The 16,226-nt window shown below is 42.5% G+C and overlaps 1 protein-coding gene across 2 annotated transcripts in view; it reads left to right on the forward strand.

Moving 5' to 3' along the window:
- Positions 1-16,226, forward strand: part of Ube3c (ubiquitin protein ligase E3C) — a 110,003-nt gene that overhangs the window by 79,430 nt on the left and 14,347 nt on the right. For both annotated transcript variants that reach the window (XM_052719050.1, XM_052719051.1), the window contains exons 19-22: positions 4,466-4,678; positions 7,602-7,790; positions 7,891-7,957; positions 12,852-12,982. In XM_052719050.1, the coding sequence (XP_052575010.1) occupies positions 4,466-4,678; positions 7,602-7,790; positions 7,891-7,957; positions 12,852-12,982 (600 nt within the window). The remainder of the gene's footprint in view (positions 1-4,465; positions 4,679-7,601; positions 7,791-7,890; positions 7,958-12,851; positions 12,983-16,226) is intronic.

The raw sequence follows: 16,226 nt of genomic DNA on the forward strand, positions 1-16,226 counted from the left end.
CTATTGGTTCGACTTGGGCCCCTATGTCAGAGACAAGGTGTATGTCCTACAGAGTAGGAGCTTATGGCTCCAGATCCTCATGGGCTGGCCAGTCTAGTTCCTACTTCCAAAGCTCAGTTCTAGGGTGTGTTACTCTGTGCATACATACTTAACTCAGAGCTCTGTTTTGTTTTTCAAGCTATGTGGTTAGCATAATTGGAAGTAATTAAAATTATTATCTGCTTGCTCATTTAAGATGACTTTAAAGCAAGACATCATCTCCTATAGTTTTTAGATTAAGTTATAAATGTTCACTTTAGAACTACCTGAAGATTGATAGAGATGCATTTGAAAAGCATTATTTTTTTATTGATTCTTAATGTAGTAAATTACCAAAGTTATTTGGCAGCAAACAGAAGTGGCCTGTGCTATGGCTCACATTTTTTCTCCTGATAGAGCCACAATTTGCATTAATTACATTGAGACTGCACTCACTTATATTAAAAGGCTTCTACTATAATTAATCCTTTTCATTTCAAACCGTTTTGGCACAATTTCTGGCTATAAACACTCATAAAAGACAGATAGCTGGAAAACACAGCACAGGGTTTTCTGTATACCTATCTTTTTTTTTCCTGTGACAGGTAGTTATTGATACGTTTCTAGGAACAAGTGTGGTGCAATGGGCTGGAAAATGCTAAGTGGATTATTTTGCATAAAAAATAGACAGTTTTAGAGTAGTATAACTAACCTGTATTTAGAAAATACCTTGATTTATGCTTACATTTGTATCTCAGTTGCATACATTATGGAAATTTAATTTATAATCCATTTAGCTGATGCAGTCATAGTTTTCAGTGCTATCATTTATTAGTGCTTGTATATTAAATGCTCTAAAGGTTTAAACCTGCCTTATGTAAAAAATTATACCTATGCATTTACATTTTATGAGTCACAGTGGGATTTCTGCTTAAAATTCAGGTAGCCCTGATATATTTAACGAATTTCTCTGGTTTATTGTTACTAATGGAGAAATGGCAAACAATGACCTTCCATATTGAACATCCAATGATTTACATTCTAGCTTACTTTCAAAGTCCACTGTGTAAATGAGGACTTTTTCTCAACACCTGGGATCAATCATGCAGCTTTATGCAGAATGCTCTCTTTGGCTTTGAACTCATCTTTCATTTAGAAGTAGTGGTGCTTATAAGTACTCCGGGTTAATTGTATTAACCATTTTTTTGTTGGTTGGTTGGTTGGGTTTTTTGTTTGTTTTTGTTGTTGTTTGTTTGTTTGAGACAGGGTCTCACTATGTGGCTCTGTCTGTCCTGGAACTCACTATGTAGGCCAGATTGGCCTTGAACTCAAAAAGATTCTGTTGGGTTGTTTGTTGTTGTTTTTGTTTTTCTTTTTTCTTTTCTTTGACAGGGTTTCTCTGTGTAGCCCTGGCTGTCCTGGCACTCGCTCTGTAGACCAGGCTGGCCTCAAACTCAGAGATCCACCTGTCTCTGTCTCCAAGTGCTAAGATTAAAGGTGTGTCCCACCACTGCCCATGTATTAACCGTTCTTAACTTGAGTAAGCTGTGACTTTTTGGAACAACTTTATATTATCAGTAAATACTATGTGGGTAGTTGGAGTTTTATTATTCATTCTCTCGTGTTCTGTGTTGTCAACTTTTTAAAAATTGATTGGGAAATGATTCATCTTCAGATTGGCTATATATCACAAGGGCATGCACCTTGTTTTCCATAGCTAAGGTTGACAAGGTCTTCCTAGGGAAGACCTCACCTCTGGAGAGGTGCATTTTAGACTGTCTGGTAGTAGCCTTCTGAAGCAAAACACCGGTGGCATTCAAACTGTTTACTTTGGGAGAGATGTTTCCAACCATTTTCTAGTGTCTTTCAATCCTCTGAGCTGGTGAGTTTTCAAATTGTGATCCTTTCCCAATATCTGAGCACACTCTGTATCTAGGCTTCACAATGTATGTTTGAGAGCTAATGACATGATAGAGCACAGTATGAAACAGGAATATGAGGGCTGTGGCTATATGGGGAACTGAAGAGTGGGTGCAGGATGACTTACCTCTTAATGTCTTACCATTGGGTCTCATATGAAGTGTGTGATGTGGCTGGTGATGGCCCCTTGGCTAAGAGAGCTGGGTAAGGGATTGCTGTAGAGCATAATTGCCCATGGAGGAAATTGTTCTTTATTTTTGTCCCCGTCCCCCCCCCCCCCCCCCCCCCCCCCCCCCAGCTGAGGACTGAACCCAGGGCCTTGCACTTGTTAGGCAAGCGCTCTACCACTGAGCTAAATCCCCAACCCCTGGAAATTGCTTTTTATTTCGGCATTGTCTGGACATGCAGCTGCCCTGGGAGGTGGGGAAAAAGCACAGACTCGCCGGGCGGTGGTGGTGCACGCCTTTAATCCTAGCACTCGGGAGGCAGAGCCAGGTAGATCTCTGTGAGTTCGAGGCCAGCCTGGGCTACCAAGCGAGTCCCAGGAAAGGCGCAAAGCTACACAGAGAAACCCTGTCTCGAAAAACGAAAAAAAAAAAAAAAAAAAGCACAGACTCACCATGAACACTGATCTCTGGGTTAGACATATCCCAATAGAAAAAGCACTTGTGAAGGAACTCAGATTTCTGTGACTCCATAGGAGTCAGTTTCTTCTTTGTTTTTGGTTTTTGGGTTTTTTTTTTTTTGTTTTGGTTTTTGTTTTTTCAAAACAGGGTTTCTCTGTGTAGCTTTGGCATCTTTCCTGGAACTCACTCTCTATCCCAGGCTGGCCTCGAATTCACAGAGATCCACCTCCCTCTGCCTCCCAAGTGCTGGGATTAAAGGCGTGTGCCATCACCGCTTGACAGGAGTCAGCTTCTTAGCACGTTAGGTCTTGGGGAAATGAGTCGGTCATGGCCTGCTCAATGTGATACTTGAGTTTTTACAAGTGTTGAAGAGTAGGCTGGGAGACGGTGTGGTGCACGCCTTTAATCCTAGCACTTGGGAGGCAGAGATCTGTCTAGATCTCTCTGAGTTCAAGGCCACACTGGGCTACATGAGATTGATCCAGTCTAAGGGAGAAATAGAGCCAGGCAGTGGTGGCACACACCTTTAATCCTGGGAAGTAATATGGCAGGGCAGAGAAAGGTATATAAAGCGTGAAGAAACAGGAACTCACTCTCTTTAGGCTGAGGAAGTTGTAGAGGTAAGAACTAGTGGTTGACTGATCTTTCAGCTTACACCCTGGTACCTGGCTCTAGGTTTTTTATTAAAAGACTATCTAAGATTCGAGCAACACCTAAGTATATGTTCATGAAAGTTCAGAAATGAAAACACCACATATGTCCCTCACCAAGTAAATAGGTGAACCTATCACACCTCAGTAAATGAAAGAATCTCCAAAACCTGATATGTGCTATCTTACAGGAAGTCTTAGATTTGGTGAAACTTACTGTAGGAGAGAGCAGACTAAGGGTAGATCTGTGGAGGGGGTTCCCTGAAGTTACTTAGGTATAACCAAGTAAGAAATTTATCAAATAGTCATGCAAGGTTTGTCTATCAATTATACCCCAGTGGAAAGCAGCGAAGACATATTTCTTATTTCTCTTTTTTTCTTTTTTAGGGGTGTGTATGTATATGTGTGTATCTGTGTGAACATATGCCATATGTATTCAAAAGCTCACAGAGACCAGAAGAGTATATTAGATCTTCTGGAGCCAGAGTTACAGGTAGTTGTGAGCCATCTGATGTGGGTGTTGGGAATTGATCTCAGGTCCTCTGGAAGAACAGCAGTCTTCTGAACTATAGAAATAGAGTGAGCAGCTATGGCTGATGTGACCAGGTCTGTAACCTCCAAAGAGCTGTATTCAAGCTTTAGTACACCTTGTCTGTGAATGTGCCCTCATTTGGAAATACATAGTCAAGTTAAAATTTGAAGTCATGCTGAATTAGAAGAGGTCCCAAAATCCAATGACCAGTATCTTTCAAAGATAAAGGAAAGATGTAACACAAAGAAGACACACAGTGAAGACAGCAGGTGCAGAGGCAGGAAGTAGAGAGATGCTGCTGAAGCCATGGGTGGTAAGGGTGTCCAGAGCTGCCAGGAGCTTGAAGGATCCATCTGTAGAGTTGTGAGACAGTACTCTGCTGTGTTTGAGTTTCCTGTTTGTGGTCATTTGGTGCCTAACATACTACCAACCCTAGAGCGCTCATGTCTGGCTCTTTATGGAAAATATTTACTGACCTATTTATTGTGGCATAAAGGACTTGGCTCTTAGAAGTCCCATTTGGTATTAGCACTCAGGTTTCAGCACTGGCCTGACACATGTAAATGCATTGGCCTCACTTATGATTGTCTCATTATCATGGAGACAGAATCTACTTCTCAGGACCTCTGTCACTGTTGAATCAGCCTAAGTTCTGGTTATAGGAAGCATGAGAATAATGTTGAATGTTAATCCCTGTCTGCCCTCTGGTCTGTCTGAAGGCTCTGTATGAAAACATGCTGGTGGAGCTACCCTTTGCTGGCTTTTTCCTGTCTAAGCTACTGGGAACCAGTGCAGATGTGGATATCCACCATCTGGCCTCATTAGATCCTGAAGTCTACAAGAACCTGCTTTTCCTCAAGAGCTACGAAGAAGATGTGGAGGAGCTGGGACTGAACTTTACCGTTGTGAACAATGACCTGGGGGAGGCACAGGTGAGTTAGGGCTCATTTCCTCCCGTCAGTGGGGTGGTGTTCCTCCTACCGCCGTCACCATGGCACTGTCCGCAGTTGGGAAAGACTTTTGGTGGGGGCTTGGCAGCCACAGCAGCTCAAGCGTTCCGCCTCACTCCTGTTCTCAACATCTTTGCAGGGACAGCATGCCCTGCCTGGCAGTCCTTCCCTCTCTAAATTGTACCTTCTAGCTGTGCTGTGTGTGTCAAGCTGATATAAAAACTAGTTGGCACACTTGATTAGTACTGTGAGGTTCTCCCTGAGGCAGCTGATGGTGGCATAGAATTTTCCACTGAGTTAAGAAGTGATAAATGGTAATATAGAAATTGCTAACCAAGGATCTGATAAGAAGAATACGGAAGTACAGATTTAAGGGACTTCTGCAGAAGTAGATAGAAACTACTACCCTCTGTGCCATGTGCCACTACTCTTCCTCTGTAAAATAGCAGTTCTATTCCCAGAGTATTCCCTTTAGTTTGAGCAGTATGTCTGTTTGTTAGTACACTAATGAACTTAAGGTTTTAGGTGCTGCCGGGCGGTGGTGGCACACGCCTTTAATCCCAGCACTCGGGAGGCAGAGCAGGCAGATCTCTGTGAGTTCGAGGCCAGCCTGGGCTACAGAGTGAGATCCAAGACAGGCTCCAAAGCTACACAGAGAAACCCTGTCTCAAAAACAACAACAAAAAAAAAGTTTTAGGTGCTAATTTATGCAAGCTTACTGGAGGAAAAAGCCAAGGGTGTAACTAGACCGTAAGTAATCATGAACAGCTGGGCTGGAGTCATAAGACCTTGATTGGAGTCCTCAGTTTTCTTCTTGGCTAAGTGGCCTTAGATAAGTCACAGGCTCTTCCCTGTTGGAGGAGCAGCTGTGATGTCACAGCTGACCCTCAGAAGTGCCAGAGGGAAATAACCTACAAGGAGAGCTTCCTTGTGCTGTCTTTTTATTATACTGCTGGGCGTGGAACCCAGGGTCTCATGATGCTGATCATTTCCTCTACCACTAAGCTATGCCCACAGCCTTCCTGTTCAGTCTTCAAAGGGTGTCTTAATGTGCCTGTCAAACCTAGAATTGTGGCCCATTTGGGTGACTTTTAAATAAGCATTGATATTTAGATTTTGTCTAAGTAAGAGGGGATTTTAAATTAAAGGTAGTCTCACCATTTTATTAAGTTACTAGAAATTCCACTGTTGTCTTATTAGGCAAGATAATTGGTGGTCTTGGAAGTACCTTTAACTGAAAACTTGATTGTTTCTTTGTCTTCACATCATACAATCACATCATCTATTACCTCCCTTAATCCATTTAAAGGAAGCAGTGTTTTTATATATGGAAGTATAATAGCCAGCCTCAGGAGGCCTGGTTAACAGATGAACTGTCAGCTGAGTACAAGCAGAGGAATTAAGGTAATGAGCAGTCCTCACTCAGCCCAGAGACAATGGCTTGAAAGCCCATTGTGAGATTTGATGGGTCCCAAACTGAGAAAGCAAATTAGTAAGAAAGATTGAATGTCTAAAATGTGAAATATTGCAGGAAGTAATCAGCCAAGTTTAGCACTCAAGTTTAAAGCTGCATAACTTTCATAAAATGGGAGTTAACAGACTACCCTGCCTGCCCTCCAGTAAGTACCAGATACAGGTCAATTTAATTAAAAGTTCTTCACCTTACACTGAAATACCCTTTATGTAAAATGGTAAACTCGGGGATATAAAAGCCACTACTCAGCTCTTAGTATGTTCTTGTTATGCTGGAGATTTAAAGGAGCCATGAAAAAAAGTAGAGCTGGGGTGGTGGTGGTGCTAATAGGTCTGTGATCTACATTATAAGCACCCTAGAGTCAAAGCTTGCCGCCTACTTCCCCAGACACCGAGCCCATTTTAAACCATCACTCTTAGGTCACTAGCAGAAGTGCCCTTGGTAATGTGGATACATGAAAATGCTTTTGCTCTTTTGTTGTGTGCCTACACCCCTGCACTGCCAGTATGTGGCCCAGGATGGCCTTGAATTAGACTTTGACTTTCCAAGTACTGGGATTTTGTGTGCAGCCCTACAGTTGACTGTTGTATGTGCTTTATCCATGGCAAAAGTAACTTCCACTAACCCCAAAATGCATTTCTTTTATATTGTTATAAACAAGGCATTTCAGAGCATGCTCTTGTAGCTGATGGTACTGCATCTCTGGTGACCTGTGGTGGTCTTTTCTGTATGTGAAAGTTGACACGGTCTCAGCACCTACTGCTGAGGACTCAATTGAAGGTGAGAGCTGCATTTTCGCTGCACTACTTTCATAATGGCCCTGCCATGAAAATTACAGAGCTGTTCCTCAGATTCATTCTAAACTTAGAGACTTGGTGTAGCTGGGGGTGCATTTTGTTTTGTCTTTTTCTTTATTTTTTTGGTTTGTTTTAAATTTTGTTTTAACAGAGCTTTCACTGTGTAACTCAGGATAGACCAGAAATCTTCCTGCCTCAGCTTTCCAAGTGATGGGATTATAGGCATGTCAATATATATCTTATTCCCTTCCCCCTCAAAAATTATTTACCACTGTCCTTAAATCAAACATTTTTCAGTAGAGACAACATTCTAAAGATGTGAGGGGGAGTATGATGAGTATTTATTATTCAGAAGGAGTACCTTGTTCTCTCTGGGACTAAAATGATCCTCTGATTCATAAGTTTGCCCTTAATGACTCTACTTTTTTTAGATGAAGTTGTTGTAATTCCATTACTGCATGATTCCTTAGTGCTGGGAGAGGACAGGATGCTTAATGAGGAAACAGACAGAGGTGCTGCCTGTTGCCGGGACTGTCCTGTGAGCTGGTGCTCCTGTTGTATGGTGGATTCCTGTGTCTGGAACTTTTGTTTACCCGTTGTCACACCTCTAGAACCTTGTGCTTTCTGTTCACAGGTGGTTGAACTAAAGTTTGGTGGGAAGGATATCCCAGTAACTGGGGCCAACCGCATTGCCTACATCCACTTGGTGGCTGACTACCGGCTGAACAAGCAGATCCGACCGCACTGCCTAGCTTTCCGCCAGGGCCTGGCCAACGTTGTTAGCCTAGAGTGGCTCCGAATGTTTGACCAGCAGGAAATTCAGGTGCCATGGCTGCTATTTTCAAAGACCATTGTCTCAGGAAGTAAACACTTTCTGAGAACTCTCTCTTTGAGTTTACAATTTAACCTTATCCCCCCCACAGGTATTAATTTCTGGTGCACAAGTTCCCGTAAGTCTGGAGGACCTAAAATCCTTTACAAACTATTCAGGTATGTGACACCACATTCGAGTGTACCTTCCCCATAGGTCAGCTGTCACTGTAACCTCTTATATGGGTAGTGTGCTGAGAGACACAGGACACTGCTCCATCCCTATCTGTCCACCTTACTGTCAGGGCTGGACGGTGGTAGTAAAGGTGCATGCCTTTAATCCCAGCACTTGGGAGGCAGAGGCAGGCGGATCTCTGTGAGTTCAAGGCCAACTTGGTCTGCAGATCGAGTTCCAGGACAGGTTCCAAAGTTACACAAAGAAACCCTGTCTCAGAAAGAAATGAAAACAAACAAACAAAAAAAAAAAACCCAAAAAACTCTTCTCAGTCATTTGCAGAGCTACTAGCAAGTACAAGTGTGAGCCTGTTCTAATTTTTATACTGTTCTGTACCTTGTGTGTTTTCTTCTTTATGACCTACCTTTTTTTATTTCTACTCATAGACATTTGGTTGCTTCCAGTCTTGCTTTTAAAGGGGATGATGTGCTGGGAATGGTGGTGCATGCCTTTAATCTCAGCACTTAAGAGGCATAAGCAGGGAGACCTCTGTGAGCACTAGGCCAGCCTGGTCTATATAGTTAGTGAATTCCCGGACGGCCAGGACTGTTACCCAAGAAAACCTGTCTCGAGGGGAAAAAAGGAATTGATCATTCCACTGACAGCATCAAAAAATATAGACCTCAAATGAACCCAGTAATGTAAGTAAGCACAGGGCATAGATAAAGAAAACTGCAAAAAGAGTTGTGAGAAACTAAGGGAGATCTAGCAGGGCACACCTTCAAAACCAGCACTCAGAAGGCAGAGGTAGGTGGATCTCTAAACTGAGTTCACGGCCAGCCTGGTCTACTGAGTTCTAGGATAGCCGGGGCTACACAAACTCTAAAACAAAACAAAAAAGGGGGGGGGGATTAAAGGAATAATATCTAAATAAATGGAGAAAGTATTTTCTTTGACTGGAAAACTTACATTGTTAAAATGGTAATTATCTCCAAATTGACCTATAAATTCAATCTAATTGTATTATTTTATGTGTCTGTTTTGCTTGCAATTTATGTCTGTGCATCATGTGCATCCCTGGTGCTCACAGAAGCCAAAAGCATTAGATTCCCTGGAGCGAGAGTTATCAACTGTTAGGCTGGAGAGATGGCTTGGTGGTTAAGAACACTGGCTGCTTTTCCAGAAGACATGGGTTCATTTCCCAGCACCCACATGGCAGCTCACAACTGTAACTCCAGTTCCAGGATTCCCCCTTCTGGTATCCATGGGCACTGTATGCACATAGTATGTTGACATACCTATAAGCAAAGCATTCATATACATCAAATAGAGTTACCAGCTGTTGTGAGCCACAGTGTGGGCGCTGGGAACCAAATCTGGTCCTCTGCAAGAGCAGCCAGTGCTCTCACTGTTCAGCTATCTCTTCAGCCCCCAAAACAGTTTTAAAGAAGAAAATAGTTTGCCTGATTTAAAAATTAGGAAATGCCACATTGGCAGTGAGTCAGTTGGCATGGAGACATGCACTCACTAACCAGAGTTCACAACACATCCTGGTGTTCAAGGTTGTCTACTTTCCCAACAAGTACCAAGACAGTTCAGATGGCTTGGGGGCCATCTTGTCATGAGGGTAAATGAGCTGACTTTACACCATTTCCCAGTAGTAACACAGAATGGAATGCCCTATGGGCATGAATAAAATCTGTGAAACTTAAAATGAGCAAGAAGGACAAAGTCTTCATGTATTTGGGCTAGTCAAAGTTTCAGTTAGAACACAAGAAACTGGATAGATTGGACTAACTCAAAGTTGGCAATCTTTGGTGAAGATACTGTTAAGAAAATGAAAAACCAGGCAGTGATGGCACATGCCTTTAATCCCAGCAATTAGGTGCCAGAGGCAGATAGATCTCTGTGAGTTTGAGGTCAGCCACGGCTACACAGAAACCCTGTCTCAAAAAGTTTTATGTGCACCACTTAGTATCATATCCCCTGGAACAGGAGTTATAGGCAGTTTTAAATAGCCATGAAGGATGCTAAGAATTCAACCAGGGTCCTCTGGAGGAGTAGCTAGTGCTCTTAATTGCTATACAATCTTTTCAGCCCCCTCTTAAAAATTTTTAGCGTGCGTGCGTGCGTGCGTGCGTGCGTGCGTGCGTGCGTGCGTGTGTGTGTGTGCGCGCGCGCGCTCTCTCATTCACACATGCATGCACAGAAGTGCAACAGCATTTTTGTGGTAGTCAGAGAACAACTTGTGGAAGTCAGTTCTGTTCTAATATGTGGGACCCAGGAATCAAACCCAGATCATCAGGTTTGCTGGTAAGTGCCTAGACCCACTGAGCTAACGTACAGGCCCCAACAGGAATGAATCTTGAGCTCATAGTGCTACGTGAAAGAGACCAGACCAGAAGGACAGATACTGGATGATTCCACTTTTGTTTTGTTTTGTTTTTTTGAGACAGGGTTTCTCTGTGTAGTTTTGGAGCCTGTCCTGGATCTCGCTCTGTAAACCAGGATGGCCTCAAACTCATAGAGATCCGCCTGGCTTTGCCTCCCGAGTGCTGGGATTAAAGGCGTGCGCCACCACCACCCAGCAATGATTCCACTTTATAAGACACCTAAAAAAGGAGTAAAAAAAAAAAAAACCTTACAGACACATAAAGGAGACTGAACTTGAGATAACTAATGAGAAAGAGATAGGGTAGGGGTCCTGTAAGAGATGAAAATGATAGCTGCATGGAAAGGGGAATGTAATCAATACCCTTGAACTGTCACATAAAAGTGGTTTAAATGGTGAATTTTTATGTTGTATGTTTTATCACAAAGACAAAAATTAAATTAAAAAAATCTAGGACTGGAAAGATAACTCAGTGGGTGAAAGGTTCTTGCTGCCAGGCCTGAGAACCTGATTTTGGTCCCAGGGACCCACATGGTAGAAGCAGAACCACAGACAACATACTAATAAATATACAGGGGAGCTGGAGGAATGGCTCAGTGGTTAAGAGCACTGGTTGTACTTCCATTGGTCCTGAGTTCAATTCCCAGCAACCACATGGTGGCTCACAACCATCTGTAATGAGATCTGGTGCCCTCTTCTGGCCTGCAAGCATACATGCTGTATACATAATAAATAAATAAATCTTTTCAAAAATAAGTAAATATGTGAATATAACATTTAAATTAAGAAATCCAAACTAGGTGTAGTCCTTAGGAGGCTGAGGCAAGATGATTTCTGTATTTAAGGCAAATCTGGGCTACAAAGTGAGACTCTTTCTCAAAAACAGAAATTGGCAGGTAGAAAGGGAAGAGAAAGGAAAGAAGGAAAAGAAAAACCCAACTCGGGTTCCTTTGTGCTGTTAAATGGCATTTTGTATACACCATCTGTGGAGTTAGAGGTCAGAGATGGCTGTAGGATCTTTGTGAGAAAATGGAAATGTTCTAAATCTAGATGTGTTGGTGATTTTAAAGTTACTAAAAATCATTTAAATTTGCATATATATTTATTTATGTGCATTTTTCTTCTGTAGTTGCTGTTGCTTTAAACCTGAACTTTAATCTCACATAAAAGTAAATAATGCCAAAAGTCAGTGTCTGCACTCTCAAGTCATATGTTTAAGAAAATGCCATTGTTCTGACCTTTCTTTGCCAAGAACTTGCCCTAGGTTGTTTGACCTTCCCTGACTTGCACTGAGAGCTTATACCTTTAAGGATCTCAGCTATTCCAGTAAATAGATTTAAAATATTACCATAGTCATTTTGGTGCCAATTAATGCACTTAAGATATCTTATTGATGTTATTTCTGTAGTGGATTAACAATGAGGGAACAATATATAGCAATTATTTTAGTTTTAGGAAGCACTTAATGAGATTAAAAGCTGTAAGTAGCAGATAGTACATTTTAGAATTGTGTCTAATCACAGGCAGGGCTGGTTGTCAGCCGTAGTCAGAACCTTATTATCAGAAGAAGAGGCAATAAAATTATCAAGACAAGGAGATGACATTGGCCAAATGCCTAGCTCTCTGAGACATAAGATGTGTCTACCATTTTAGATATGTAGCCAAGTGTCAGTTCCTACTCAAGAAGTGTCTATTCCACCTGTTGTTGGTTCTAGCATTTGCTAGGCATCATTTCATGCCCTCATGCCTGTTCTGACTCAGAGTTGCTCCATTATAGATGGTCACATCTGCCTTCCACCAAGGACCAGAGGCAGGTGTCTTAGTTTGGGTTTCTATTGCTGTGAAGATATACCATGACCATGGCAACTCTTATAAAGGAAACATTTAATTGGGGTGGCTTGCTTACAGTTTCAGAGGTTCAGTCCTTTATCATCATGGCCCGGAGCATGGATGACAGCATGCTCTTCTGGCTGCATCTTGGCCTACAGGGAACAGGAAGTGGACTGATACACTGGGCAGTACTCCAAGCATAGGAAACCTCAAAGCCCGCCCCCACAGTCACACACGTTCTCCAACAAGGCCATACCCACTCCAACAAAGCCACACCTCCTAGTAGTGCCACTCCCTGCGACTGTGGGAGCCAATTACATTCAAACTACCACAGCAAGTATCTTCCAGTTTGGATCTTAGAAAACCCACTCCCCTTTCTGACAGGCGCTTAAAACATGGGTGTCAGGAGCTGGAGAGATGGCTCAGAGGTTAAGAGCACTGACGGCTCTTCCAGAGGTCCTGAGTTCAATTCCCAGCAACCACATGGTGGCTCACAACTATCCATAATGAGATCTGGTGCCCTCTTTTGGCCTGCAGTCATACATGCTGTATACATAATAAATAAATAAATCTTTAAAAAAAAAGAAACAAACATGGGTATTGTACTCCCAAGTTTGTTGCTCCTGCTTCTGCATTTGGTTTTATTTTTAATGCATAATGTGTTCATTTTGTTATAGGGGGCTATTCTGCCGATCATCCTGTCATTAAAATCTTTTGGAGAGTTGTAGAAGGTTTCACTGATGAAGAAAAGCGCAAGTTACTCAAGTTTGTAACAAGTTGCTCTCGCCCCCCTCTCCTGGGGTTCAAGGTATGCATCTTTCATGCCATTTATTTTAAACCATACAGTCCTGGCCACTACATGTTTGTTTTCTTTTTGTCCCATTCTGAGTTCTAAGTGCTGTGATAATTGTATTTCGGCTTGTGGTATCTAAAGAGCCTGTGTCCAGATAGGCTGCCTGGAGTTGAAATCAGCCTCAGTCCATGGTGATCCTTTTCCACTCAAAATTGAAGAATACACAGCCTAAAAATGTTGGTGCAGTGGAGATGAGCAGCAGTAGATTTTTGGTAATGGTTGTTATTACCACTTGTTTAACATTATCCTAGCCTTGTTTGATTACTTCTGAAAATTAGTATTAAACTCATATAACTTGGCCTACCTGTCATTTTTAGTAATTAAAGTTATTAGGGGTTTGGGGAAATAGTTCAGATAACTAGTAAATACTTGCCATGCAAGCAGGAGGAGCTAAATTCATTATTAGTACCTACCAGGCAAGGTGTTGCATGCCTTCAATCCCAGCACTCAAATGGACAGGACTCTGATATCTGTGGATTGGACGCCAGTCTGGTCTACATATTGAATTCCAAGCCAGTCAAAGCCAGTGAGACCCTGCTGTCTCCAAAACAAAATAAACAGATACCCGGTACTCAGTTGAAAAACGCTGGGCCTGTAATCCCAGCACTAGAAAAGTGGAGATGGGAGAATTTTTGGAGCCTGCTGGCCAGCCAGTCAAGCTGAATTAGCAAGCTTCAATTGAAGTTGAGTGGAAGACCTGCCTCAAAACATGAGTGAAGGGCCAGCAAGATGGCTTAGCAGGTGAAGTCACCTTCCCTGCCAGTTTGACTACCTGAGTCTAATCCTGGTTCAATACCGTGCATCAGGAATGCCAACACTCCCATAGTACGTTGGGAATTGGAGACTGGAAGCTCCCAGGTAGCTAGCCTGGATTATGCAGTGCAACAGAAATGAGGCATTCTGTTTTGAAAGATAGGAGAGAATATACTCCTTAAAGTTGTCCTGCGACCTCATTATATACTATACTACACACACACACACACACACACCCCATATATATTTTTTTAAATCAGGTGGAAGACAATTGAGGAAGTCAACCAACCTCTTGCTTCCACATACACACTCATACCCACCCACACAAACATACCACACACACAAAAAAAGAAATGCTTGAGAGACATTTAATGGTATTTCCTATATTCATTATAAAATACAATGAAGCAGCATTCATCCTTAAAGAGTATACATAGTGGAGCCAGCAAGATGTCCCAGCAGGGACTGATGCCAAAACTGACACCCTGTGTTCAATCCCCAAAACCCATGTGATGGAAGGAAAAGAACAAACTCCTGAAAGTTATCCTCTGACCTCCACACCCTTGCTCACACACATATATCATGCAAACACACAATAAATAGGTGTAATGAAAATTTAGATAGACATGGTGGTGTGCACCTTTGATCACAGTATTTGAGGAGGCAGAGGCAGGTCAATTTCCAGGCCAGCCAGAGTTATATGGTGAGATCCTATTTCAAAAACAAAGATGGCTGTGTGTGTGTGTGTGTGTGTGTGTGTGTGTGTGTGTGTGTGTGTGTGTGTGTGTATGTGTGTGTATACATATGTACGTACATACATATGTGGAACCAGCAGAATTACTCAGTGATTAAACTACTGCTAAGTCTGGCAGACTGAGTTCAATCCCTAGGACCCACATGGAGAAAGGAGAAACTTTGTTGTCCTCAGACTTCCACATGCATGCTCATTGAATGAGGGGGGGTGGGGGGGGGGGGTGAGTGAGTGAGGTAATTTTAAAAAGTAGTATACTTAATGAACAAAAGAGAGACCCTGATTTCAAACAAGGTAGAAGGCTAGAACTAACACCCGAGGCTGTCCTCTGTCCCCACACATGTGCTAGGGCAAAGAAGGCTTTGTTTGCCCACTTTAACCACTGACCTAGCCATGTTTACTCCATAGTTCTGAGTCATTTCAAAGCAGGTTAGGGCATTTCTTTTTCCCTCTTGTTGGATATTGTAATTCATATTTCCCTAAAATAGAGATATTCCTGTAAGTCACCACAATTCAGTGATCAACAATAGAGGCATTTGCCCATGGTGTGCTGACACCGTGGTTAGAGTCTGACTGAGCTACAGCTCTAGCAACTTTAGAAAGCTTGTTAGAAACACATGTGTAGACCCTTGGGACCAGCTGCCTCATACTGCTGTGTGGAGCTAGGCAGCCATGTTTTTAACCTGTTCCAGGTATCTGAGGCTTGGTGAAGTGATGTCACTTGTCCCTTAATGTCCCTTACAGAATTTGTCTTCTAGGGAAGGATCCAGTGTGCTTCCATACAGGGTATGCATAGGCATGATTTTTGCTTTTTGTTTTATTTTCAGACAATACTGCTCTGTGGCTCTCTAGTTCCGGCTTCCCTTGAATTCACTATTTAGCCTAGGCTGGCTTCAAACTCTTTAGTCCTGCTGCTTTGGTCTCTTGAGTGCTGGGATTTGGGGCCTGTGTTACCTTACTAGGTTAGGTATGTTCTTTAGTTTCTTTCCATCTATGTGTCCTGGACAGTTTGGATAGGTATAATCAGATTCTTTTGAGAGTGTTCTGGGGTATCATCTCAAGAGGTGTCCTCAGGACAGATGACAGCATTGGTTATGATGGCCCAGCCTGGAAGAAGGCCGAGGGTCATCTATTAATGGACACCATGAACTGGAGATACTCAGAAATTTAAAAGAAGCAAATTACTGTAGTATGAAACAAAGTGTAAGAATTGACATCTTGCTGTGACTTCTACCACATGAAATACCCTTAAAGGCACAGCTCTAAAAGTAGGTGTAGGGCTGAAAGCAGAAGGAAGAATCCATTGAGGGTAGTGGGGATAGTGGCACAAATCTAGCTATTGCTGGATTACTGAATCACAAATGTAATGGCTAACTCCTAAAATAGGCCAATTAGAGTTTACTTAAGCTGGTGGTGGGGGGTTTTTGTTTGTTTGTTTGTTTTGAGACAGGATTTCTCTGTGTAACTTTGGAGCCTGTCCTGGAACTCACTCTGTAGCCCAGGCTGGCCTCGAACTCACAGAAATCTGCCTGCTCTGCCTCCAGAGTGCTGGGATTAAAGGCGTGCACCACCACCACCCGGCCATTTAAGCTGTTTTTAAAAAATGGACAGTGGTAGGTTAACCTCTCAGTTAGTACTTGGGTAAAGATTAGAGGAGGATCTGCACAACTGCCAGGAGCTCGTTTTTCACAGGAA

This window comes from Peromyscus californicus, unplaced genomic scaffold, assembly GCF_007827085.1.
Source record: "Peromyscus californicus insignis strain IS unplaced genomic scaffold, ASM782708v3 Scaffold_6__1_contigs__length_162567912, whole genome shotgun sequence".
NCBI lineage: Eukaryota > Metazoa > Chordata > Mammalia > Rodentia > Cricetidae > Peromyscus > Peromyscus californicus.